This window comes from Sapajus apella, unplaced genomic scaffold, assembly GCF_009761245.1.
Source record: "Sapajus apella isolate SASKATOON/1434 unplaced genomic scaffold, GSC_monkey_1.0 scaffold8, whole genome shotgun sequence".
Taxonomy (NCBI): Eukaryota; Metazoa; Chordata; class Mammalia; order Primates; family Cebidae; genus Sapajus; species Sapajus apella.
The window spans coordinates 19,635,687-19,662,777 of record NW_022436948.1 but is presented as its reverse complement, the minus strand read 5'-3'; the positions used below and the strand labels follow the sequence as shown (position 1 = coordinate 19,662,777).

General features: G+C 38.6%; 1 protein-coding gene across 1 annotated transcript in view; it reads left to right on the top strand.

The window, feature by feature from the left end:
- JAM2 (junctional adhesion molecule 2) overlaps positions 1-27,091 on the top strand; it is a 73,235-nt gene that overhangs the window by 38,206 nt on the left and 7,938 nt on the right. The window contains exons 2-7 of the mRNA XM_032277115.1: positions 5,068-5,133; positions 11,412-11,519; positions 15,011-15,163; positions 19,065-19,267; positions 22,237-22,336; positions 26,081-26,188. Of these exons, the coding sequence (XP_032133006.1) occupies positions 5,068-5,133; positions 11,412-11,519; positions 15,011-15,163; positions 19,065-19,267; positions 22,237-22,336; positions 26,081-26,188 (738 nt within the window). The remainder of the gene's footprint in view (positions 1-5,067; positions 5,134-11,411; positions 11,520-15,010; positions 15,164-19,064; positions 19,268-22,236; positions 22,337-26,080; positions 26,189-27,091) is intronic.

Sequence of the window (27,091 nt, the reverse complement as noted above, 5' to 3'; positions counted from 1 at the left end):
CTGTTGTACTAGAAATCTAGTAATTTGTGTCCCATAGACTTTTGCAAATTAAAAAAAAAGAACATATTCTTTGGGTCCCTGTGTTGTCCAGGCTGGAGTGCAGTGGGGCAGTCATAGCTCACTGTAGCCTCAAACTCTGGTGCTCAAGTGATCTTCCCTCCTCAGCCTCCCAAGTAGCTGGGACTATAGGCAGGTGCCACCATACCCAGCTAATTTGTAAAAATTTTTTGTAGAGATGGAGGATGTTACTATGTTGCCCAGGCTAATCTTAAAACTCCTGGCTTCAAATAATCCTCCTTCTTTGGCCTCTCAAAGCACTTTTGCAAATTTTAGCTTCACAATTAGATGCTGTCCAGGATTCTAAGGAAAAAAAAAATTCTCCAGAATAGCATATACTCTTTAGGAGTGATAAAATCTAGCACAATGGAAGACTAATTTACATGTTGATATATATAGATGAATAAATCAATGAAGAGATGTCATGTCATATGCAAGATTTCTCTCTCCTTTCCAGGAGTTTAATCAATTCTCTTTCATAGTTATAAAATTCTGATTTCATAGGAACTTTGAAAATCCTAGAATTCATGGTTCTTTCCCATTCTTTATAGTCTTTTGGTTTATTCCTGTTCCTGGTTGTTCAAACTGGTCTAACTGTAAGTCTAGGGCAATGGTTCTCAACCAGGAGTGAGTTTTTCACCCCCATCTCTCAGGGGACATTTGCTAATGTCCAGGGACATTTTTAGTTGTCATCACTTGGGAGCGTGGTGATACCAGCCTCTAGTGGATAGAAGCAGGGATCCTGCAAAACATCCTACAGTGCACAGGACAGCCCCCTAGAACCAAGAATGACTGGATATCAATGAACCAGATATCAATATGTCAAGATTAAGAAACCCTTACCTAGACCTCCACTCTGGAACTACCTTGATGTCTTACTTTCCTAGTTCAGCCTCTTAGCTTCAACCTTCCTGTTGTACTTCAGAGCCAGTCTTTTGCCTTCATCCTAATTTCTCAAACTCTCCTGTCTTCATTAGACCAATGAACCTTTCCACCTGGCATCTTTGTTAATATTTTGCCTTCATTCTAACTAATTTCTCAAACTCTCCTGTTTTCATTAGACAAATGAAACTTTCCACTTGACATCTTTGTTAATCTGCAATCCTTGCTCATGTTCAGCTTGGGGAGAACATGGTGTGGGCCTAGTATAGCATAGTAATTAACTATTTGGGCTTTAGGTACTGACTGAGTCCGAATCCGAACTTCACCACTTACTTCCTGTATAATCATGGCCAAGTGTCTTATTCTCTATGTGTCTCTGTTCTCCTACCCTCAAAAATGTAAGTAAAAATGGTACCCTGCCATGGAGAACTGTAAGAGTCAAATGAGTTAATACTTGTAAAGCACCAAGTGCTTAATAAATGTTAGCTATTATCATCCTTCTCAAGAACCCATCAAGGTCCATGTCCTCTAACTTACTTCCTTCTCTGTACTCCACGTCTGGAAAGCAGGTGTATTTTACTCATGATGGCTTCTCTTAAATGTTTGCCTAAATTGTGAATGTTTTCCTTTACTCCAATGGCTAGGATTTTGGATGTGGAAAGGCAGGAAATACCCTATTTTTCTCTCTCAGGTTTGGCTGTCCATATCCCTTCCCTGAGCACTTTGTGGCATAAAGGCAGGAAGGGGGAAAAAGAGGGAATGAAAAATATTTTAAAGCATTTTTATGGATGACACACAATTCTTAGTCTATAGATGGAAACTGATGAGTGAAGTGATGAGAGGATGGATGCACTCTGGGCAGCTCCTAAGTTTCTGATGTGAGTGGCCATATGGAATGTGATGCTTTACACAGAGATGGGATTTGTAGAAATAAGACAGAGTTTAGGGACATGCTAATGAGTTTTACCTATGAGTTTGTGATAATTGTAGGAAATGGAAATACAGATGTCCAACAGAAAGCTGGGCTTGTGGATTTAATTTCAAGAAAGAGATTAGAGCTTGAGATGTGAAGTTAGGACTTTTTGGCAAATAAATGCTCATTGGGTCAATGAGAGTACAAAATCATCTATAAAAAGGAAGTAGTTTAGTCAGAAAAGCAGTTTCTGGATGGATGGATGGATGGATGGATGGATGGATGATAGATGGATGCATGATGGATGGATGGATGGATGGATGGATGGATGGATGATAGATGGATGGATGGATGGATGAGCAGAACAAGGAGGAAGAACTCATAAAGCAGCCAGAATGAAGCACCAGGATCAGACAGAAGGACGAAGACTAGGAGAGAATCAAGTGACAGAATAATACAAGGGAGTCAACAGAGTCTCGTGTCATAGAGAGGTCAGGTAAGATATAGACTGCAAAGTGTCCATTAGATATGCCAACACAGACAGGTCATTTTTGTCTTGGTGAAAACAGGTTCAATAGACCACAGGAAGTCAGAGGACAGATGGTAGAATGAGTGGAGAAATAGCATTTCAAATAAATTATAGAACTATATAGTCAAGAAATAACCTTCTTTAGATTTTTGTGATAGGCTTAATTTAGTCTTACCTTATTTCATGTGTAATTTTTTGGGTAAATAAGGAAAGACAGCAGTTGGATTGTTTGCTTAATTTGTTTACTTGAGATGACCAATGCATTAGTCCATTCTCACCCTGCTAATAAAGACACACCCGAGACTGGGTAATTTATAAAGGATAGAGGTTTAATTGACTCACAGTTCAGCATGGCTGGGGAGGCCTCAGGAAACTTACAATCATGGCAGAAGGGGAAGCAAATACATCCTTTTCACATGGCGACAGCAAGGATAAGTGCAGAGTGAAGGCAGGGAAAAGCCCCTTATAAAACCATCAGATCTCGTGAAAACTCAACTCACGATCATGAGAACAGCATGGAGGTCACCACCCCATGATTCAATTACCTCCCACCAGGTTCCTCCCACAACATGTGGTGATTATAGGAACTACAGTTTAAGATGAGATTTGAGTGGAGACATAGCCAAACCATATCAAACAACAATAATGCTTTGTATTATTCTGATTTTGAAACAAATAACACCAATCCAATATTGTATACTTACAACACTTTCCCCAAAGAATTGCTTTTCCTCAGGAACTCTTCCTTAGTGTCAGTTCGAGCCAACCTCATTTCCTGGACTTTTCTCATTAGTATACAAAAAGGAATGGGCTCAACCAGTATTTATTCGACAAGTATTTATTGTGTCTTGCTTTATGCCAGACACTGTTCTGAGTGTCTGGGTTAATTTCAGAGAATGTAACAGGCAACAGTCTTATGCTTGTAGCATTTATATTTAGAGATGTATACTTACAGGAAAATATTTAAATTATTTTTAAACATGGCCATTACATGGAGTATAGAATGACATCCATAAAGAAAGTTATAAATCAAAGACGGAATTAGAAAGTTTTAAATTCCTGTCTCTGCTACTTTCTTCTTTAGTACTAATAATGCCTACCACACCAGATTATTTTGAATATTGAATTTTTCAGAATAAAAGCAAGTATGTGAAGGTGAAATGGGAGAGTTTCCTGATCCCCCTTGCAGGACATGCGACAAGGATGTGGCTCACCCGTTCAGTCATCACCGCTCCTTGAACCCCTGCAGAGGGTGGGAGGGGTGCAGCATGCAGACAGACAGGTACGGGAGCCCAAGTGGGTGTGTGTCACAGTGTGCCCTTTTAGCCCTACCATCCACAGATGGCCTGAGTGTTAACCAGCTCAATGAACCCTCTGCCTTTTCACATGGGCCAAGGGCCAGTGTGACAGCTTTCTGTATCCTGAGCTCTTGCTCAGCGTTTCAGAAAAATCAGGTCACACACAGGCTTGAAGAATGAATGCAGGATTTTATTGGGTGGTGGAGGTAGCTTTCAGCAGGATGGATGGGGAACTGGAAGAAAGGATGGAGTGGGAAGATAATCTTTTCCTGGAGTTTGGTCATCCAGAGGCTGAACACTTCTCTGATCGCCCCCAGTCAAACTCCTCTCAGTGTTCAGACTTCTCTCCTCTTCTCTCTTTCTCTGCCCCATTGTTCTGCTATCCGTCTGCTTGTCTCCTCGTCTCCTCACCTGCTCATCTGCATTTGGAGCCTGGGGTTTGGGGTTTATATAGGTACAGGATAGGGGGCATGAAAACAGGCATGTCTCTCCCCTTTTAGGGTCACTGGTCTCCAGGCTTGAGGGTGTGGCCTTTGCCAGGGAACTGCCCTCTTCTACTCAGTACTGCCCTGTCTCCTCTCCATATCAAATGTACTTTTTAAAGTGAAAATTTCTGTGTTCGTTTAAGGGAGTGGCAATGAATCAACAGCAGCATCGTGTAACTATTAGATCACAGTAGTGATAGCCACCATAGTCAGTTACTTCAGTCTATACACCAATTCTCAAAAATCATTGAAATGTTTTTGGGGGAAAAAAATAAAGATGTTCTGCTTGAATTTTTCATCATAATTTTATATACAGCTTATATATATTATTTATATACAAATTTCATCAGAAGTATGTAAAATCACTCATTTCTATATGACAGGTGTTGTCGGGGATAAATTCATAAAGCCATTTATACTTTTAAATAAGCACTAAAAACAATTAGCTTTTATTTGTGGGGCAATACCATGTGATCCTAGATTGCATATTAAGCTGAATTAAGTTTCACAAATCTAATTTGTGAAACTGGGAGATGGAGATCTTGGAAAGTTTCTAGCCAGCTAGATATGAAAAATAGAAATGAACACTTCAAACCCCACTCTGTGTATTTAAGTTATTTTTCAAGGATCGGACTGGCAAGAGTGTTGTCTGTGGCAGGGTCCAAATAGATGCATGGGTTCTACTTTAAGAAATGCCTAAAGGCCAAAACTACAATCTAAAAAATAAACATGTATAGTTTGGTTGGGTTTTTCCTATTTTGATACTTTAAAACTGTGTTTTATGAATTGGATAAAACTGTGACCAAACTGTAGGATACTCTTCTTGAACATTGCATCCTATTCAGACATTTGAAAATGAATTTTTGTATAATTTTAATTATCCTGTCTGTTTTAATCTTTCAGATCACAAGGCTTATGGGCTTTCTGCCCCAAAAAATCAACAAGTAGTCACAGCAATAGAGTACCAAGGTACAGTATCTTACTGATTTTCACAGGCTGTATTGTTTATGACTCAGGACAGTTACTCATGTGATGTTATTTTCTATTGGTTGGGATTCTCTGCCTTACCTTACACTAATTCCTCTGCTTGAAATGCTGCTTCATGCTGACTCCACCTCAAGAACATTTTCTCTACCTTCTCAGTGGAAATTTTGCACATTGAATAAAAGACTGGATCTACAAAGAAGGTCCCTCGTTACTTAAATTATCTGCAATAAAGCAAATCTAATTTGTGAAACTGGGAGATGGAGATCTTGGAAAGTTTCTAGCCAGCTAGATATGAAAAATAGAAATGAACACTTCAAACCCCACTCTGTGTATTTAAGATGATATTAATATAGCTTACCTTGGATTGCCATTTTCTTACTTATTTAGCTTCTTTAAAATGTGTATAAAAAGGAGTTAAAGAGTATAAAGATTCTGTTTTGCAAGATAAAATAGTTCTGGAGATTGTTATATGCACATCAATATTCTTAATACTACTGAACTGTACAGTTAAAAATGATCAAGATAGTGAATTTTATGTTTATTTTGCCACATTTAAAAAATTGTCAAAAGAAACTTGTAACCTATATATGGGTTTTTTTAGTAAGTTTGTTGTTGTTGTTGTTTTTGTTTTATTTTGCTTTGTTTTGTTTGAGTCGGGGTCTCTGTCTGTCACCCAGACTGGAGTGGAGTGGCATGATCTCGGCTCACTGCAACCTCCACCTCCAGGGGTCAAGTGATCCTCCTACCTCAGCCACCTGAGTAGCTGGGACTACAGGCGCAGGACACCATGTTTGGCTAATTTTTTGTGGAAACAGGGTTTCACCATGTTGCCCAAGCTGGCCTTGAACTTCTGGGCTCAAGCAGTCTGCCTACCTTGGCCTCCCAAAGTATTGGGATTACAAGTGTGGGCCACCACGCCTGCCCTCTTAAGTTTATTTCAAATATTGACTATCTACTTCTTTTCCAAAGGATCCATTACCTTTTCTGCAACTAATAATTCTAGGCAATCAGAAGAATTACTATTTCTTAAATTTAATACTTGATTGGCCAGAGATTGTAGACATTTAAGAAACAGGTCCTAAATGTCTGATCTCTCATCACCAGGCATGTCTTAGGTTCCTGGAGCTGGAGAAAGATAGGTTTGAAGGAAAGAGACAAAGATTAAAGCAAAGGCCTGGAGTGGGGGGAATTAAATGAGTTAATATTTACATAGTGCTTTCAATAGTGCCTAATACATGATACAAATTACATGTGCTTGTTAAGTAAAAAATACACTGTAATAAGAATCAGTCCTGGCTGGGAGTGGTGGCTTGTGCCTGTAATCTCAAACTCCTGAAGCCAGCAGTTTGAGATTAACCTGGGAAATATGAAGACCCTGTCTCTATTAAAAAAAAAAAAAAAATCAGCCAGACATGTTGTCCCGGCTACTCAGGAGGCTGAGGCAGGTGGATGGATCACTTGAGTGCAGGAATTTGAGGCTGCAGTGAGCCACGATTATGCCAATGAACTCCAACCTGGGCAACAAAGTGAGATATTGTCTTTAAAAAAAAAAAATGACCAGGCACGGTGGCTCACACCTGTAATCCCAACACTTTGGGAGGCTGAGGCAGGTGGATTACCTGAGGTTAGGAGTTCTTGACCAGCCTGGCCAACATGGTGAAACCTATCTCTACTAAAAAAATTAGCCAGGCCTGGTAGCAGGCACCTGTAATCCCAGCTACTTGGGAGGCTGAGGCAATAGATCACTTGCACCTGGGAGGCGGAGGTTGCAGTGAGCCGAGATCACACTACTGTACTCCAGACCTAGCTGACAGACCAAGAGTCCATCTCAAAAAAAAAAAAAAAAAAAAAAAAAAAGTTCATCATTTAAAAACAAATGAATAACTTAATAACAAATTACTTAAACAATTATTAGGTTAACTACATTCTCTTAAGGTCTAATATTTTATATGCTTAAGCTATAGGACACTCTGTTATGAGTTAGTTTTAAATGGAGAGAGGTGGGAAGAGGAAATTAATGATTGAGGGAATCTGGGACTACAGAGCACTTCCAGGATGGAAAAACAGGGTGGGGTGAGATGCCAGAACGGAAGCTGGAAAGGCCACAAGGTGAGCACAGAGTGAGAGAGGGGAAAATGGACCGGGATGTCCCTGAGGAACAAAGGAAGCGAAGTTCAGTTCCCCTACTTCTCACTTACTCGGAGGTACTTAATGCTGGGTCCAGCTGGATACAATGGATGTATATCCTCTGCCATCATGTCTGAGTTAGGACATCAAAAGTATGTTCTTTAATCTTACATTATTTTAAAAACATGTATCAGGATGAATTTCACATAAACTGAAATCCATGGTTTTTAAGAGAACAATTCAGTTGCATTTGGTAAATTCACAGTATTGTGCAACCAGTATCTCTACCTAGTTCCAAAATATTTTCATCACTCCAAATCCCTGTACCCAGTTACATTACTTTTTAATGCATGTTTTATTTTTAATACAGAAAATCCCAAATCCTTCCATAATGTATTGCAATCAAATGTTAATCTCACTCCAAAATAAGTGTTTTCTATTTTCTTGTTTCATCTCACCTCTTTTTAATTAAGAATTTCATTTTAATTCTATTTTATATGTATACCCATCATTCCAGCTTGGCTCTTCATAAGGCATAAATACATTTCGGTCTCTTCTACATTTTAGTTTTAGGATATTTGATATGGTAACTTCATTTTGCTTTAAGTCTATAATATTTTGTGACTTGTATATTTGCGTATGTTTGTTTTACCCAATTTGTTCATTTGTTATGTCTTGTTTCTGTGAGGTCAAGAAGTTATTAATTCCTTCTTTCCAGCACCGCACTGTGCTTCCCATGGTAGTGCCAAGAGCAGAGGGACAGTGAAATCAGGGCAGCTCTGCCAGGCTTGTAAATTATATGAGCAGCCTCCTGCAAAGGGAGTCTAAACCTGAAAGCTATAAATCAGAGTTTAATAGCAAGCATTTCTTCACAGAATTAATTTCTGCTAAGTCACGGCTATTTTGGTAGTATCCATTTTTTTTCTGTTATGTAAGATTTTGATGATTTTTAACTTGAGCCCTGAGAATGAAATCAAAGAATAATTAGCAGTACAGAATCCAGGAAAATTGAAATTCACAGTGATTCTATCTATGTGATTCTGAAATGTAATTATTTTGCCGCATGTTGTTGCTAATGCTTTTTATAGGCAAAGAATTCTGTTTTCTTGATCCAAATGAAATAGATATTTTGGCACTGAAAGAATAGAAAAGCGTGGTACATTTTCCTGAGGCTAAGAAAGCAAATGAACATACAGTTTAACTCTCATGAACTCTCTTCTCTCTTATGTTGAGAAAATATGATTTATATCCATATTTTTGGCTATCTCCTACAGAGATAACATTTTATTTCAAATAGGAGGGGTTGCAGGAAATCTGTAATGGTATAAAGTATGGATTTCTATGTCAAGGCAAGATTGCAACTATAACTAAGAGAAATTTCTCAGGAGTGGAAAAAAATAATGACCATTTATGGAGCACATACTATATGCAAGGTGGTACCATGTGCATCATTCACATAAATATAGTGTCTCACTTGATCTTAGTGACAACTTTGTAAAATGAGTCCTGTCCTTTTTATCATTTCATAGTCATGAATATAATGTTCAAAAAAAGTAATTCTCCCAATATGACATGCAGACTATGTGGTAGAGATGGTCTCACTCCAGAGCCTCTGCTATAACCCACTATATTATGGTACAATAACCCTAAAGCCTGATAGAGAAAATTATGCTGACGTAAGTATTGAGTTTTGGCTGAAGAGAGAGAAGAGAGTTCCTGGGAGTTAGGTTGTAAGTTCATTTGCTTCCTTAACCTCAGATACTGACCCCATGACTCCAGTATTTTTATTCTCTGCAGTTGTTTCCTATGGCTGCCATTTAAAGATGCTACAAATCAGGTGACTTAAAACAATAAGAAATTTATTCTTTTATGGTCCTGGAGGCTAGAAGTTCCAGATCAAGGCATGAGTACCCGAGGGCCTAGGCACTGGTTCTTTTCTTGCTTGGGATATTCTTTCTCAAAGAACCATGTCTTGAATTCTCTCCCTCTCTTAAATCTTTGGTCAAATATCACCTTCTAAATGAGGTGAACTCTGGCTACCGTTTTTCCAAAATTGTAGCCCTGTCCTCAGCACTTCCAAACTTCCTGTACTCTGCCCTGCTGTCTTTTGTCTTCATAGTCTTCCTCATCTCCTAACGTACTAAGTAATTCACTTTATTATGTTTCTTGTTTGCCTGACTTCCCCTGCTAGACTGTGAGATCCCGAAGACAGGGCTTTTTGTTTTGTTCACTGATATAGCTCAAGAATAATGCATGGCATATAGTAATTACTCAACATATTTTGGATGAATTGGATAAACCATTTCTCCACATTTTACATGGCCAGTGAGAGAGAGGCTGGAATGAAATCACTGGACTTAGGAAAATTATTGCTATATTTTCTAGTATAGTTTTCATAGAGGTTTTTCCACAGCACAATAAGGACAGAAATTAGGAAGAATTCACCAAGAGAGAAGTGTGTGTGTGTGTGTGTGTGTGTGTGTGTGTGTGTACACACACACATGCATGAATATCTAGTTAAATATGTAAAACAGTGCAATTATTTGAGTGTAAAATTATTTTTAAGACATAGAAGTAAGACATGAGTAGGCTAAAAATGAGTATGGGTGTGTGTTGAATTGTTGGAAACTCACAAAATACCGGAAGGAAACCTATCTACAACTCAAGACTCCGGAAGGTCACCACCCATTCTTCTTAATCAACAGAACAGAACTGTGTTTCCTCAGACAGGTCCCTTAGCACGCATTTGTCTTTGTAGCCTAACTGTAAACATGTCTGTAAAATGATGTCTCTTTGTAATGTAAAACCTGCTTTAAAAGCTTTAGACATCCTTGAAAACATCTATTTTTTGGTTCTTTTCTTCCTTGCCTTTCTTTTCTTTGCCCTACTTTCTATTTTCCATTACCTTTTATTCCATTTTTGTGTGTCCAGCAATATGTGTGGAATGAAAAAAATTAGAAACTAAATATTCTGCATTCTTTTGTGTGGAATGAAAAAAATTAGAAACTAAATATTCTGCATTCTTTTTTAACATTCATTTGCTTAACATTAAAATCATAGGTATTAAAAGGATTTTAAAATAATTTCTGGTCAAAGATACTGTGCTTTTTTAGGTCAAACCATATGCGTTGTGGGGGAAAAAATGTCTCAGAAATATGGAATTGACATTCTAGTGAGCCTGGTTAAAAAATACTTAAAAAATATTTATAACTGGAGGTTTCCATTTGGCAACTCAAAGCAGTTCCCAGACTGGCACCGGTTTTTTTGTTTTTTTTTTTTTTCTCTCAGACATCTCGTTTGGACAGGGAAAAGAAGGGGACTCCTTTGGAGGCTCCAAGAATTATTTTAATGACACAATTGCAGTAAATTTCTCATAATAAAGGAACTTAGGTACATTGAGGCAGTTATACTTGATGCCAAGATTTAATATTTTAATAATTTATCTGGACTGAGGCAAGGTTATAGGCAGTTGTTTGGAGTAAAAATCAATGATTTATTAGAAGATCGTATTGGATACGTATTAATGTATTTGTAGAGAAGGTTGACAAAGAAGGGATCTGAGTGAGAATGTAGCATGTTGGGGAAACTTCTCTGGGTTTCCCAGCATGCCCCGGGCTGGACGAAGTGCCTTTCTTGGTTACTAAGCATGAATCAGCATCTGCATATCTGGTACTCAGCAACCCTAGGCTTAAATGCCATTATCTTAGTTGCCTCTTCTATCAGATGGTAGATTCCTTCAAGACTGAGACTAAGAATAATAAGATACACAATTAATCATAGCTGCCATTTGTCAAGTCCTTACTATGTCCAAGCCTGTGTGCTTTTCATATCTTATCGCATTTGAAGACTCACAACAACTCTGTGAAATAGTAGCCCATTTTATAGATGAAAACTCAAACTTTATAACCAGGAAAATAAGCATAGTGTCACACAATTATTATGTGGAAAAGCTAGAAGGCTTCCAATTCATCTCTGGGTTGGGCCAACATGGGACCTGTTGATGTAATTTTTGAATGAATGAATAAAACGATAAAGGAGTAATTTTAAGATGTTTAAAATTTTGTTACCTAGTTAAGTAAAATATAAATTCATGGGAACAATTAGAAAACAAATATTTTTGTTGTTGTTCCTAGAGGCTATTTTAGCCTGTAAAACCCCAAAGAAGACTGTTTCCTCCAGATTAGAGTGGAAGAAACTGGGTGAGAGTGTCTCCTTTGTCTACTATCAACAGACTCTTCAAGGTAAGAAGCTATAGGCTTGAAGAGGTGAGAGCAAGAGAATGCCAAGTACAACCAAAATCCTTTAATTGACAAATGAGATCAGGATGTGTTTTTGTAAGTGTGAGATAAAAGCAACCATATCTGAGACATAAAACACATAGCCACAAAAGCAGAGAACAGAAAGAAGTGAAGCCCACTGAGTCGCTGGACTCTTCTTTCTCAACTCAGGCATAAAAGGGGCAAAGTGCAATTGCTTTTATTGGCTCAATAGATTAAACTCCTTTTCTTCTTTTGTTTTCTGTTCTTTTCATTTTCTTCCTTTTTTCTTTTTCTTTCTTTCTTCCTTACTTTTCTTTCTTTTTCTTCCTTTCTTTCTTTTTCCAAGGTCTTGTTCTCTTGCCCAGTCTGGGGTACACTGGTGTGATCATGGCTCACTGCAGCCTCCACCTCTGGGGCTCAAGTTATCTTCCCATCTCAGCCCCCAAGTAGCTGGGAATACAGGGGCACACCACCATGCCCAGCTAATTTAATTGTTTTTTTTTTTATTATTATTTTATTTTTATTTTGGAGATGAAGTGAGGTCTCCCTATGTTGCTCAGGCTGGTTTTGAACTCCTGGGCTCAAGCCATCCTCCTGCCTCAGCCTCTAAAAGTACTGAAATTACAGGTATGAGCCACTTGCATGGCTGTAGAAAAACTCCTGAGAGAAAGGAAGAAAAAAATGGTATGGTTTGGAAATGGAAGGTTGCTTCTCAGCAATAATGCTGTCACCCTATTTCCTTGCTTCTCAGTAATAATTCTGCCACTCTATTTCCTTGTGTCCGTCTTGAGAGGTAGGCCACCACTGAGAAGCTTACGGAGTTAAGACTGTGGGTGACTTATGATAACAACCATTATCAAGAGCTTTTTTTCTTTTATTTCTTTTGTTATACATTTCTTTCCATTATCTACTCTTGCCATTGAATATGTGATAAACTTATAATTTAAAATACTGATAATGATGGATGAACTGTTATGATGTCCATTTGCTTCAAAATAAACCAGTGGTTAATGATACAGATGAAACAAGATAAACCATGCATTGATGACTATTATAGCTGGTAAGTGGTACATTGAGGTACAATTCACTCTACTTTTCAATCTTGTGTATGCTTGAATCTTTCCATTATAAATATTTCTAAAGCTGGAAATATAATTTTACAAGTGTAGTTAACATGTTATTATTTTAAAATACTATGTATTTCTTTAATGTTAAAGAATTAAGTGAAAACAATTTGAAGTTTATAGAAAATTTAAAATATCCCCTCGGGTGCTTATCTGTCAAGATAAGACTGCTAGCTATAACGTGATAATAGCACAGCTGTCTTCATTTGAATTTCCTGTAGTTGCCATTTCTGGCATGTGCACATTATGCAAAACTTTTCATTTCAGCCACTGCCCCTGCCCAATTTTTACATTTTTTTAAAGAGGTGAAGATCTGGCCATGTTGCCAAGGCTAGCCTCAAACTTCTGTCCTCAAGTCCTCAGCCTTCCAATTGGCTGGGATTACAGGTGCAAGCCACCACATGAGGTGCAAAACACTTTTAATTCTGAATATGTTACTATCAAAAGATAAAATGTTTTTAAACACCTTTTCTTGTGCCACAGTGTTACGTGGGCCACCACACATAAAGTTACTGTTCCAGCCAATTAAACCAGACTCCCTGGTTTTCTGAAAACATTAATATTTTTACAAGGGAACTAGAAAGGGAATGAGGCAAGCATTTGAGTTGAATTCTTTAAAATATAATATGGGGCTGGGCGCAGTGGCTCATGCCTAAAATCCCAGAACTTTGGGAGGCCGAGGTGTACAGATCACTTAAGGCAAGGAATTCAAGACCAGCCTAATCAACGTGGTGAAACCCTGTCTCTACTAAAAATACAACAATTAATCATGTGGTGGTGCACATCTGTAATCCCAGATGCTCAGGAGGCTGAGGCATGAGAATGGCTTACAGTGAGCCAAGATCACACCACTGCACTCCAGTCTGTGCAACAGAGCAAGACCTTGTCTCAAAAAAAAAAAATATATATATATATATGGGAAGGGCCTCAGTGGCCACCTGCTGGTGGCTGCTCCTAACAGGGCCCATGCTGGAGCTAACAGCCTGCCAGGGCGTTGAGCGCTTGGGGATCAGGTGGGAGCACTGGGGTCAGCCAGAGTCAAACATATCAGTGTAGGCCCAGAACAACCCAGAAGATAAAATTAACAGTTCACTTTATAGACCAACAGTGAAACATTAACAAAGGAAAAATTGATGATGCTCTATTAGATATTGTTAGATGTTGTGGTTGAAAATAATCTAGATATTGATGGGTTTGTTGCATGGGAGGGAACCTTGGTTTGCTCTATCTGTCACCTCGTCTTTGAAAAGCACATATTTGAGAAGTTAGACACAATCACTGACAAGGAAATTGATATGCTTGATCTGGCATATGGACTGACGGACAGATCAGACTTGCATTGCCAAATCTGTTTGACAAAATCTAGGGACCATATGACTATTTGAGCACCTAATGGAGTGGCCAGTGCCAGACCATCCATTGATATGGGCAAGACCACCTAAGCTAGAATAAATAGGAATGCTTTCACAAAAGTCACCTATTTTATAATTATTTCTTAATATAATTAAATGAAAACATGCATGAATGAACTTATTATTATGACCAACTTTACTATTTTAACTCATCTTGTATAACTATTGAATTTTGTAGTTCCAAAAATATGCAGGTTTTACTTCTGTTAAATTAGAAAAATGTCAGTTAAATATTAGAAAATAATTAATATGATAATACCTTACAAATTTTGCCTTGTTTACCAACTTTTAGCAAAATGTTTTCACATGGCCTTATGTCTGCTTACCTAGAAAGTAAATTTTAAAAAAGATTTTATTAGCCCTGTTTTATATGAGTGAAGACAACGACCTAAAATGTCTTGTTTAGGGCCATCCAACTAATTAGAAAATCTGTACAAGAACCTGCATCTTATTACTGTAAGTTATATGTTAGACTGAAACTGGATAAATTATGACTATCTTATAGTAGCAATTAAATCTGAGTGCATAGAGACAAAAACATTTAATTGCTCAGTGAACTGCTTAACTGATAGTTATTAACCTTATACATCAATATTTCAAAATTTTGATTCAGTGAGAAACATTATGTCAAACGTAGGCCTTACAACACCGCCAAAGAAGTTTGATCTTTGTTTTGACTAAGCTAGTAGAATAAACTAAAATTAGATAAATGAAATAAAATATGAGAATATAAAACTAAATTTTTTGAACATTTTAGAAACCGTCCTTTCCAAAAGAAAAATGTAAAATAACAGCATCCATATATAATTTTTACATTTTAAACTTTTTAATAGGAAATAAATGTTTTGGTTATGGAATGAACTGACTAGATGAGGAAGGTATTGCACAGAAAGCTACTTGGATTATTACTAACATCAATGTCTTCTTTTTCTAAAAGGTAATTTTAAAAATCGAGCTGAGATGATAGATTTCAGTATCCGGATCAAAAATGTAACCAGAAGTGATGCGGGGAAATATCGTTGTGAAGTTAGTGCCCCATCTGAGAAAGGCCAAAACCTGGAAGAAGATACGGTCACTCTGGAAGTATTAGGTGATGTGCATGTATGTGTGTGACTACGTCTCCCACCCCTTCCCCACTCCCCAGCCCTGGGGGCAACCAGGCACTGGTCCATGAACATGGCAGCTTAAAGTGGGGCCTCAACCAGTCAAGTTATAGAGACCATAAGCATCACCTTCCCGGTAAGCTCTTGGCCATTTCTCCGCATCCCCTCATTGGCTGCTGAAATTTTAGTAACTCGTTATCACAAAGTATCTCTTTGTTAAAGATGGAGGTAATTCCTAATGGTCTTACAATGTACATAGGAGTATCTTTCCTGAGAGTTTATTTTTCAATAGTTTTCAGCATATATACATTTCTCCAACCATTTAAAATGGTATCATATAAGATGATAGAGAAGCAATAACACAAAAAAAAGTAGACCAGAGGTGGGATGAGAAGTCATTTGGTAAATAAAGGAAATTGACATTGATTACATAGCTGGTATGTGTTAGGTCGTTTCACATATCTAATTTTACTTCATCTTCACTAACAACCTGATTTGTACAGATAAGTAAATGGAAGTTAAATGACTTAACAAGGCCATATAGCTAGAAAGAGACTGGACTGGGATTTAAACCCAGATGGGGTTAATTCCAAGACCAGTATGTTTAGTTTCTGTATGAATCATGGATAGGCTAAGCACAGTGGCTCATGCCAGTAATCTCACCACTCTGGGAGGTTGAAGTGGGAGGATCCCTTGAGGCCAGGAGATTGAGCCCAGTCTGGGCATCATAGTGAGTTCCCTATATCTCTTTAAAGAAAAAAAAATACATGTGTGTGTGTATATATATATGGCTGAGACTACAGGTGCATGCCACCACGACTATGTATATATATGTGTGTATATATATACATATGTGTGTGAGTGTGTGTGTGTGTGTGTGTGTATACACACACACACATTGTCTATATGTATCTCAGGCAGGAGGATCACTTGAACCCAGGAGTTCTCAGCTACTTGGAAGGCTGAGACAGGAGGATCACTTGAGCCCAGGAGTTCAAGGCCGCAATGAGCTATGATTGTGCCACTGTACTCCAACCTGTGAGACAGCAAGTCTGTCTCGAAAAAATAATAAAAAGAATCACTGATAGATTGTAACAGCATGATGATAGTTTGTGGAGGAACACAATCTCGTCTCTTTCATTGGTGGTTTTAATCTACCAAGCCAAGAGACTAAAACAGCTCCCTTCCTTTTTCATGTTGTTCATGCTCTTTCTTAAATACTAGTGATGTACTAGTATACGAGAAGTTTAATTCAGAAAACCTGGCAGCAGATCCAGCCAGTTTGTTCATTTTTTAGTGTTATATAACAAATTCTCTCACATTTAGCAGAATAAAAGAACATGCACTGATTAGCTCGTAGTTCTATAGAGCCGAAGTCCAACAAGAAGACTGGGTTATCTGCCCAAGGTATCACAGGCTGAAATCAAGGTGTTGACAAGGCTGAGTTCTCATCTACAGCCTGTTAGGAAAATCTTTTTCCAGGCTCATTCTTGGTGTTGGCAGATTTCAGTTCCTTGTGGTTGTAGGACTGAGGTACCTGTTACATGCTAGCTATGAGATGGGGGCCCACACTCAACTCCTAGAGGATACCACATTCCTTGTTACATGGTCCCTTCCATCTTCAATGAAAAGCATGTCAAATTTGTCAAATTCATCCTGTACTTGTTGTTGTTTTTGAGACAAGATTTCACTCTGTCTTCCAGATCACAGCTTAGTACAGCCTCAGCCTCCTTGGCTTAAGCAGTTCTCCCATCTCAGCCTCCCAATTAGCTGAGACCACAGGCACACACCACTGTTGCGTTTGTTTGTTTATTTTGTAGAGACACAATCTTGCTATGTTGCCCAGGCAGGTCTCAAACTCCTGGCCTCAAGCAATCCTTCTGCCTTGGCTTCACCAAAGTGCTAGAATTACAGGCACGAGCCACCATGCCACGCCTTCTTTTTGTGCCTTGAATCTCTGACTTTCCCTTCTGTAACCAGCCAGAGAAAACTCTCCACTTGTAAAGATTCATGTGATTAGGTCAAATCCATTCATGAAATCGCCCTCTCTTAGAGACAATGGTTTTGGGACCTTAGTTACGTTTCTAAAATCTTTTTTACTACAGTACTTAAATTAGTGTTTGATTGAATAACTGGAAAAAAGAAAGTGTATTTATATCGAGGACCACAATCTTGGGAGACCACCTTATGATTCTGCCTACCACAGCCAATTCTGGGTTTTCCTGGATAACAGGTCACCTGATGAAGTTTGGTTTACTTTCTCATACCTGAGACCAGAATAACCCTAATACGTGGAGCAAGTATCTTCTAACTTGGCCAGTTCTAGACAGAATGAGATTTATACTTGAGTACTGGGCCTGAAAAAAGTACTCAGGTTTGGCCGGGCATGGTGGCTCATGCCTATAATTCCAGCACTGTGAGAGGCCGAAGCACAGGATTGCTTGAGCCCAGAACTTCACGAGCAGCCTGGGCAACATAGTGAGACCCTATCTATGTTAAAAAATATATTTTTAATTAGCTGGTTGTGGTGCCTTGAGCCTAGATTCCAGCTACTCAGGAGGTTGAGGTGGAAGGATCGATCAGTTGAGCTGGGGGGTTGAGGCTGCACTAAACCGTAATCACACCACTGTACTCTGGCCTGGGTTATAGGGTGAGATTCTGTCTCAAAAAAAAAAAATCTATCTACATCCACACACACCCTTTCTCAAATCTGGCTTCTTTTAAATATAATTGATAATAAACCAATTGAAGAAAATAAACCAAAAAGAAATAGAGGTTGTTTATCTAATAAAGAATAGCTGTTATATTAGCTATGGTAATGCTTACTATTATAACAGATAAGCCCTTAACTCTCAGTGAGTTGCTTAACTTAACAAGTTTCTTTCTCACTTAAGTAAAGCCTAAATAGTTGGGGCAGTGGCGGAAGAGCTATATTTACTCAAGAAATCATTAGTGTAAGGTTAGCCGAGAGAAAGGAGAATAGACCCAAAGTCAGGCAATCAAGTTTTGTTAACCTGCCGGGCTGCTCCGTAACAATCAGAGGAGGCAGCCCTGAGCTTACAGGTCAAGGGTTTATATGGGGTGAGGGAGGCATAAGGGAGTTTTAGGTAACAGGCACAGAGATAGTTTGTTAACTTGCTACAGACCTACAATACATCATCCTGTGACTTTTGTGGCGGCAGTCTTTAAAAAGGAAGACAGAAACCAGGATTTTTTACAGACATGTGTCAAACAGGAATTTACAAGTATGGATGACCAACATATGTTTTCCCTGTCCTCCCGTGAGCTGCCTGGATGGCTGCAATCAGGCTTTGCTTAATTGCCACACGTCTGGCAGCCTTGGTGTGGCGCCTAGGTAGGGGTTCAGGAATGCAGCTGCAGAGCAATCAGAGGGGATGGGGTCAGCCTGCACGGAGCCGGTTTTCTGAGACAGCACAGCTCGTCCCTAACAATGAGAGACTCAACCTAATGTAGGTCTGACATCTTCAATACGTGACTTTCTAAGGTCACTATTATTGTTGACACCTACTTGGTAGTGGGAGGGGGTAGAGGATATGAATGAATGGAGACTCGTGGGAGGTTTTTAATTAGTCAGACCTGGAAATGGCATTTATCACTTTTTCCCACATTCCACTGGGCAGAACTCATGTATGTGACCCCATCTGGCAACAAGAGTGCTGGGAAACATGGTCTGCTCTGTGCCCATGAGAAAAGATGGGTTTCTTGGACAAGTAACCGGTTTCTATCACAGGGTCCAGTACGCGCACATCTTTACCTGGCTATTAAAACCTTTGATTGTAGAGATGAAGTCAACAGCTTTGAAAAAAACAAAAAAGCAACCTTGATTAGCTTATAAATAACCAATGTCATTTGACTTCCATTGTTTAGTGGCTCCAGCAGTTCCATCGTGTGAAGTACCCTCTTCTGCTCTGACTGGAACTGTGGTAGAGCTACGATGTCAAGACAAAGAAGGGAATCCAGCAGCTGAATACACGTGGTTTAAGGATGGCATCCGTTTGCTAGAGAATCCCAGACTTGGCTCCCAAAGCACCAACAGCTCATATACAATGAATACAAAAACTGGAACTCTGGTAAGGCCATTTCGAGAATTGACTTGATAACTGTCTTGCATTTGGATAAAAAAATATTAGAACTTAAGATGATGTCAAAGAGAGAACTGATACCATTGCTTGCTAAGTGGGGAGAGGCAGGGGGAGCAGGAAAGATGGCAGCACTTGCACCAAGAAGCGATGGAAAGAGCTGCTACAGGAGTTGGGAAGAGAAAACAGAGACTGAGGGAGCTGAGCGTGAAGGACCAGTAAAGGCTCCTGAAGCAAAGGAGCAAAAGCTGCGTGTTTATCTCTTCAGAATTTCAAAAAATTCTAGAATTGATCGTCCTATAAATGATACCAATTAAGGTTTTCCTAGACCCTAAGCTACTTTCTGGTAGTAACTCTGGCTCTTTAAAGGAAATGTTTATTCTTTGCTGCTTCAGTGAACTCGCTTGTGACTTAGGAAAGTGCATTAACCCTTTTACCAGGGAGGCCTTCATTTATATAGGTGGTATTTCCTAGGAATTGGAAATCCCTAGACTACTGAATACTGCCATGTGCTATAAACTTTAAAAAAATGCACACTGCCTTCTTAAGTAGCAGTGCCCCAAAGCCCACTAAGCCTGATTCATGATGCTGGATCAGACAGTTATCTATAGCTATCTTCTGGGCTGGAAAATTACTAAGTGCAGCCTCAATTTACAACATCAGGAAAATGCATGAAAACTTGCTTGGGGATACCCTGACCAGGTGAAAATAGTAACTGTAGTCAATCCTAGTGAATCATGGTAGGATTCCTGTGTCATTAAATATTTCCATGACTGTAGACCACCAACAGTTGACTCTCTGACTTGAGTATCTGTTACTTTAGATTGAGTCCAGATAAGTCTGTTTCCCCTTTAAAATATTCTTATTGAAAGACCTTTCTAGGAATACTGATGACAATCTATGAGTAAGCTCTGTGAAGCTAATTTCATTTAAAAATAAAAAGTATTACTTTTTCATCTGTGATTTTTAGGAATAGAAGTGGAAGTTTGCTTGAAGCTTTCTAAACAAAAAATTCAGTCGATATAATATTCCATGTCAGTTTAAAATCGTCTGCCCTCTAACAACGCAGAATCACTATGAGAGCCATTATCAAAAAAATCTTAAAGGTGTGGTGATAACAATAACAATGAGTTTTGTTGTTATTGCTGTTGTTGTTGTTTGAAATAGAATCTCACTCTCAGCTCACTGCAACCTCTGCCTCCTGGTTCAAGCAATTCTCCTGCCTCAGCCTCCCGAGTAGCTGGGACAATAGGTGCCCGCCACCACGCCTGGCTAATTTTTGTATTTTTAGTAGAGACAGGATTTCTCCCTGTTGGCTAGGCTGGTCTCAAACTCCTGACCTCAAGTAATCCGCCCACCTTGGCCTCCCAAGGTTCTGGGATTACAGGCGTGAACCACCAGACCCAGCCAATTTTAATGAATTTTGAAAGGAGGGTATAATGCTTCATTCCTTTCATCTACAAGTACACAATAATGTTTACAAACTAGATCTTCTGATAAACAAGAAAGCAAATTGCTAAAGTGGCTGAAAAATGAGCCAGTTGGCTGTAGCTGCTCCTTTACCACCGCCACGCTCTGGCCTCTCAGCAGTCAGCAGGCGCAGTCAGCAGGTCTGAGTGATTTTACACTGCGCAATTGGGCAGAAAAACCTGCTGTCACATTTTGCTATATTTACTTTTCAGATTTATTTTTTCTCAGGGCAGGTGATAAAAGCCCCAAGGCAAGTCTGAAAGGATACAGATTCACGTTCCTCAGCTAAACTCAACCTTTGCAATAGCTTGTGATGTCAAAGGAATGCACCTGGGTTGAACCAGGATGGGCTTTTATGTGAGAAATGGACCACAGAGACTCCAGTGTATGGAAGCCAGTGACTTCCTTCTAATTACCAGTTATAATGTGCTGGAAGATCATTTTGGGTTTTAGTCTAACATATTATTTATATGTAACCTTGGCCCTGAGTTCATGGTGAATATTCTAAAAGCATTCTGGCTTTCAGGAGAGTGAGAGATGATTCCATAGAGTGAAAAAAAAAAAAAAAAAAGAAAGAAAAAAAAGAAAACTTTCTCTCCCTCCGTTTAGGAGGCTCTAAGACAATGACCCTTCAAGGTGAGCAGGATTTCACTCCCTTTCTTCCCTTCCTCCCGCCCTTTCTTCTTTCCTTCCTTCCTCCCTCTCTTTGTTCTGTCGTTCTGTCCTTCCTCCCTCCATCCCTCCCTTCCTCCCTCTCTCTCTCCTTCTCTTCCCTCTCTCTCTCCTCTTCTTCCTTTTTGTCTGCCTTCATTTCTTCCAAATATCCTCCGAGGGGATAAAACGACTGATAAAAATAATGAAGTCTATTATATCAGTCTTAGCTTTTGGTTGCTTTGACAGGGATGGAAGGAGCAAGGGCTGGACTTTATCTTTTCAGAATTAAAAAAAATTCTAGAATTGATAGAATTGACAATCCTATAAACTGATACCAATTAAAATTTTGCTAGGCCCTAAGCTCCTTCCTGGTAGTAGCTGGCTCTTTAAAGGAAGTGTTTATCCTTCGCTGCAGCAGTGAACTCACTTGTGACTTAGGGAAGTAAATTAACCCTTTTACCAGGGAGGCCTGCCTTTCATTTATAAATCATGTTTCCTAGGATTTAGAAATACCTAGATTACTTAGTACTACCATGTGTTATGAACTTTAAAAAATGCTTACTGCCTTCCTAACTACTGCTTTCATGGTTTTTTAAAAAAAAAAAAGGAACTTCCCTGTACGTATTTTGTCTTTGTTCTTCTCTGTCAAATGTAGCAAAAGTCTAGCTTAAACTCGAGTCATGGCAGATTTTTAAATTCATAGTAAAGATATAAAGTCTCACATTTTTAAAAAGAAAAGCCAAACAATGCTAAAATTCAAGGGACAGAGTTATTTAAAAAGTCTACTTATAGATCTGTGGCTTAATATATATATATTTTTTTCTATCCACAAATAGCAATTTAATACTGTTTCCAAACTGGACACTGGAGAATATTCCTGCGAAGCCCGCAATTCTGTTGGATATCGCAGGTGTCCTGGTAAACGAATGCAAGTAGGTAAGTGGAATATCGAGAGGAACAAATGGTCTGCAATTAGACTGAAAAGTGCTGCATTTGGGGGTGGAAGGAGCAAGGAGTAGGAAATGTCTGAGTGAGCTGAAGGATAAACAGGAGGGAACGTTTAAAATTAACGTGATATGATGTGTTGCAAAGAAGCAAAGATGCTATTTTTAAGCCATCTCCCAAATAAGCCAAAAATATTTAGTATTATATTTAACCAGCTTTCTTTAGATTTTTAAATAATTGTTTTTAAAATATAGTCTTCTGAGTAATCTTTCTTTCAAATAAAAGCTAAGTATCTTGTAGTCTAAATTGTTGAAGGTCCAGAAGTTTGAATTTCTGATTTTTTAAAAAATTCAGGAATGTATATCATTGATATTAGCCACCAAATTAATTCAGGTATTGACATTTAGAGTCAACTTTGCAGTTATTTAAGTAATCAGAAAGTATCTTTTTCAATGCTGTTTTTGAAATTATTTTTAAAATTCATCAGAACATCTTTAAAACTTAAGACATTATTTTCTCATTTCATTCGTTTACATATGTTCTCATGGTTTTTGGTTTTTCTGTTTTTTGTTTGTTTGTTTGTTTTGAGACAGAGTCTTGGTCTGTCACCTAGGCTGGAGTGCAGTGGTGCGATCTTGGCTCACCGAAACCTCTGCCTCCTGGGTTCAAGCAAATCTCCTGCCTCAAATTCCCTAGTAGCTGGGATTACAGGCGCGCCCACCACACCCAGCTAATTTTTGAATATTTAGTACTTGTACTTAGAAAGAGTAGATGTGTAAGAATCATGTTCAAATTAAACTGGTCCTAGTGGAAAAACAAACTTTTAAATTTTATTCATTATGTATTTATTATGTGCTAAGAAAAAGTAACTAATACATCAAAACCATGACTTCCTAGATAAAATTTCTTAAGAGAAGGCAAAGGTAGACATTTAAATTAAACAGGACCATTTAAATGAAAGGAAAAAGAAACAGAAATAGTGCTGGTAGTACAAGTTAATGGTAAAAACAATGAAGACAGGCCAGGCGCAGTGGCTCATGCCTGTAATCCCAGCACTTTGGGAGGCTGAAGTGGGTGGATCACCTGAAGTCGGGAGTTCAAGACCAGCCTGACCAACATGGAGAAACCCCATCTCTACTAAAAATATAAAATTAGCCAGGCGTGGTGGCACATGCTTGTCATCCCAGCTACTCAGGAGACTGAGCCAGGGAAATCACTTGAACCGGGAGGCGGAGGTTGCAGTGAGCCAAGATCACACCACTGCACTCTAGCCTGGGCAAAAAGAGTGAAACGCCATCTCAAAAAAAAAAAAAGAAAGAAAAGAAAATTTCTCTTCACTGAGGCATAATATGGCTGTATGACTTACTCAACAATCATAGGAAACAGCCAACAGGATGTAAGAGGTTAACTAACTCCTAATCTATTATCTTCTGTCTCCCATTGCATTGAAGAAAAATAACAGAAAATTCATACCACGACTTAGCACTTACAGGACAAGACAATTTTTGGTCAGGATTTACCTTTAGGGTGAATCCTTCATAGATGTCAAATTCATTGACAAACTACATGAAACCGTTTTGGTCAGGTAATAGCCCTTACTTTGAATGTTTCATAGATATCAAATGTATTGGCTACTGCTACAAAGTAAAGAGAAGGCACACTTTGGTTCTCAGGAATTTTACTTATTTATTTGACTTTGATTTGATTATGATTACTGTAAATTTTTCTCTCTCTGCTCTTTTTTTTAATCAAAGTAAATAAAAAGCTCAATACCCAAGCAAACTGAGTTTATACCAAGCAATAATTAAGGTTTTCTACTCTGGTCAAATTACTTAACCTTTCAAAAGATGTATCATGTTTCCTTTTTTAAAAATAATCAGTTAATATTTTGGAGGTATTTAAGAAAATTAATAACACACTTGGCATTAGGAAAGAAGTTTGAGACCAGAAGATTTTTATGATAAGAAGATTCACTTAAAGAATATCTCTAAAAAAGATATTTTCCAAAATGTACAGTGCTTTAAAATATTTAAAATTACTGTTGAGAAAAATGTTACCTAATATTTTCTCTAGGTTATTTAAACATATGCTAATTAAAATTTGCTTTTTATTTTGTTTATTTTATTTTATTTTTTGAGATGGAGTCTTGCTATGTTTCCTAGGCTGGAGTGCAGTAGCGTGATCTCAGCTCACAGCAACCTCCGCCTTCCAGGTTCAAGTGATTCTCCTCTTTCAGCCTCCTGAGGAGCCAGGATTGCAGGCGTCTGCCACCACACCTGGCTAATCTTTGTATTTTTAGTAGAGGCGGGATTTCACCTTGTTGGTCAGGCTGGTCTCGAACTCCTGACCTCATGATCCGCCTGCCTTGGCTTTAAAATGGGAATTCTTTGAAAAATTGCTCCTTTAATAAATATATGGAAAGTATCTAAATGGCAGAAGACTGTGGCTCATGAAATCCTCATGGACAAGATGGAGAAATATGGTCCAAACAATGTTTTAGTGGATTCACACATAGTTGAATCCCATGCTCAGAGAATGTTAATAAATTGTGTTGTATGACAGGTGGTGTCTACTGGCCTGTTACATAGTTCTTTCCTAAACAAAGTCATTTTCATCATGTTATTAATGACTTGAGAGTATTTTTAATAAAATTCTCAATCTGCAGAAATGTTAAGCTTGGAAGGTTAATAAGTAAGTATTGAGCAACAGAATCAATCTGGGGAGGAGAAAAAAAACCTCACAAGTAGTTATTTCCAAACTTGGGTCCAAAAAAATCCAGTTGCATTACACACATTAGAGGACGGATTCCTTGATAGCCATAGGAAAAGCCTCAGGGAGTTTAATTCATTTTTAATAAATGGGATGACAGTTTAGTCGCATATATATATGTGGCTGTGTATACACACGTACACAGACACACACACATGTAATTCAAGAAGGAAGGTATTTCTTACACTTAGTTTTACAGAATAACAATGACATGTGCTCTTTTTAAGAGACAGTCTCACTCTGTCACCTAGACTGCAGAGAAGTAGTGCAATCATAGTTCACTATACTCTCAAACTCCTAGGCTCAAGTGATCCTCCAGCCTCAGCCTCCTGAATAGCTGGGATGCCAGGAATGCACCACCATACATTTATGGCTAATTTTTTTTATTTTTATTTTTTAGAGATGGGTTCTTGCTATGTTGCCTAGGCTGGTCTCAAATTCCTGGCCTCAAGCAGTCCTCCCACCTCAGCCTCCTGAGTAGCTGGGATTACAGGCATGAGCCAACATGCCGGGCACCACATGCTTTCTTTGATACTGAGTTTTTCGTTATTTGCGAAACTGACGCAGATGATAATGTGGGAAATTTTTAAGTAAGATACGGGGTAGGGAGTGGCAGTAGAATACTTGAACTCATTGAACTTCAAAGATTGCTACCAGTCTGATATTTAATCCTGTGAATTATTACACATCTCCAAAGGAATGCAAAAGAATACCGTACATTTTATTTTTTTAATCTGAGAAGTTTCTAAAGTTTAGTATTTTTCCAAAGCTTAAGTTCTGTTAATATTTTTAATCAATTTTGAACCATGTCTTAGAAGTGAATTAGTTGAACGGGCTTCAAAATCGTTAAAGTACGCTCTATGGTATAGCTGCAAAGGGGACCTTTTTTTGAACCTTTTCAATGTAATGACTGCATCTGTCTGTATAATCCACATGAATGTATGCGTGATTTGTTTTACATTCCAGATGATCTCAACATAAGTGGGATCATAGCAGCTGTAGTAGTTGTGGCCTTAGTGATTTCCGTTTGTGGCCTTGGTGTGTGCTATGCTCAGAGGAAAGGCTACTTTTCAAGTAAGTAAATTTCACCCTTCTTTGGCAGATAATTTTCTGTGGCTATGGAGTTTATTTAGGAGAACTCTTTCTCCTAGAAATGTTTGTTTCTTTCTGAGACAGAGTCTTGCTCTGTCACCCAGGCTGGAGTACAGTGGCAAAATCTCTCCTCAGTGCAACCTCCACCTCTCAGTTTCAGGTGATTCTCATGTCTCAGCCTCCCAGGTAGCTGGGATTACAAGTGTGCACCAACACGCCCAGCTCATTTTTGTATTTTTAGTAGAGAGGGGGAGTTTGCTATGTTGGCCAGGCTGGTCTTGAACTCCTGGCCTCAAGTGATCTGCCTGCCTTGGCTTCCCAAACTGCTGGGATTACAGGGGTGAGCTAATGCACCTGGCCCTCTCCTAGGAAGTTCTAATAAACGCTGGAGAATATTGTTCATTTATTTTCTGCTATAGAAAATGTTCAGGATGACATGCAGGTGGCTTATGAAACACCTTGGCAAACCTAGGAAGTAAAGGCAGAACTGCCTAGATAGAAAATTCCAGAAAGCACCACAGAATACGCAAGAGGCATCTTTGGAGTGGTGCAGTGCAGCGAGACAGAGTATTCCATGTGAATAGATATTTATAGCATCTTGGTATGTTTTTAAGATATTTTTATTTTAAGTTAGGAATTGTATCTCTCAAGATATGTTGATTTCTAATTTTACAAGAAATTTCATTGAAACAAATAAGTGAAATATTTTATCAGTGTAGAACAGTGAAATGTTGAATGTTAAATTTAGGACAACTTTATTTAGAAGAGACTTAATTGTTCAGCCAGGTGTAGTGGCTCATGCCTGTAATCCTACCACTTTGGGAGGCCAAAACGGGTGGATCACTTGAGGTCAGGAGTTTGAGGCCAGCCTGGCCAACATGGTGA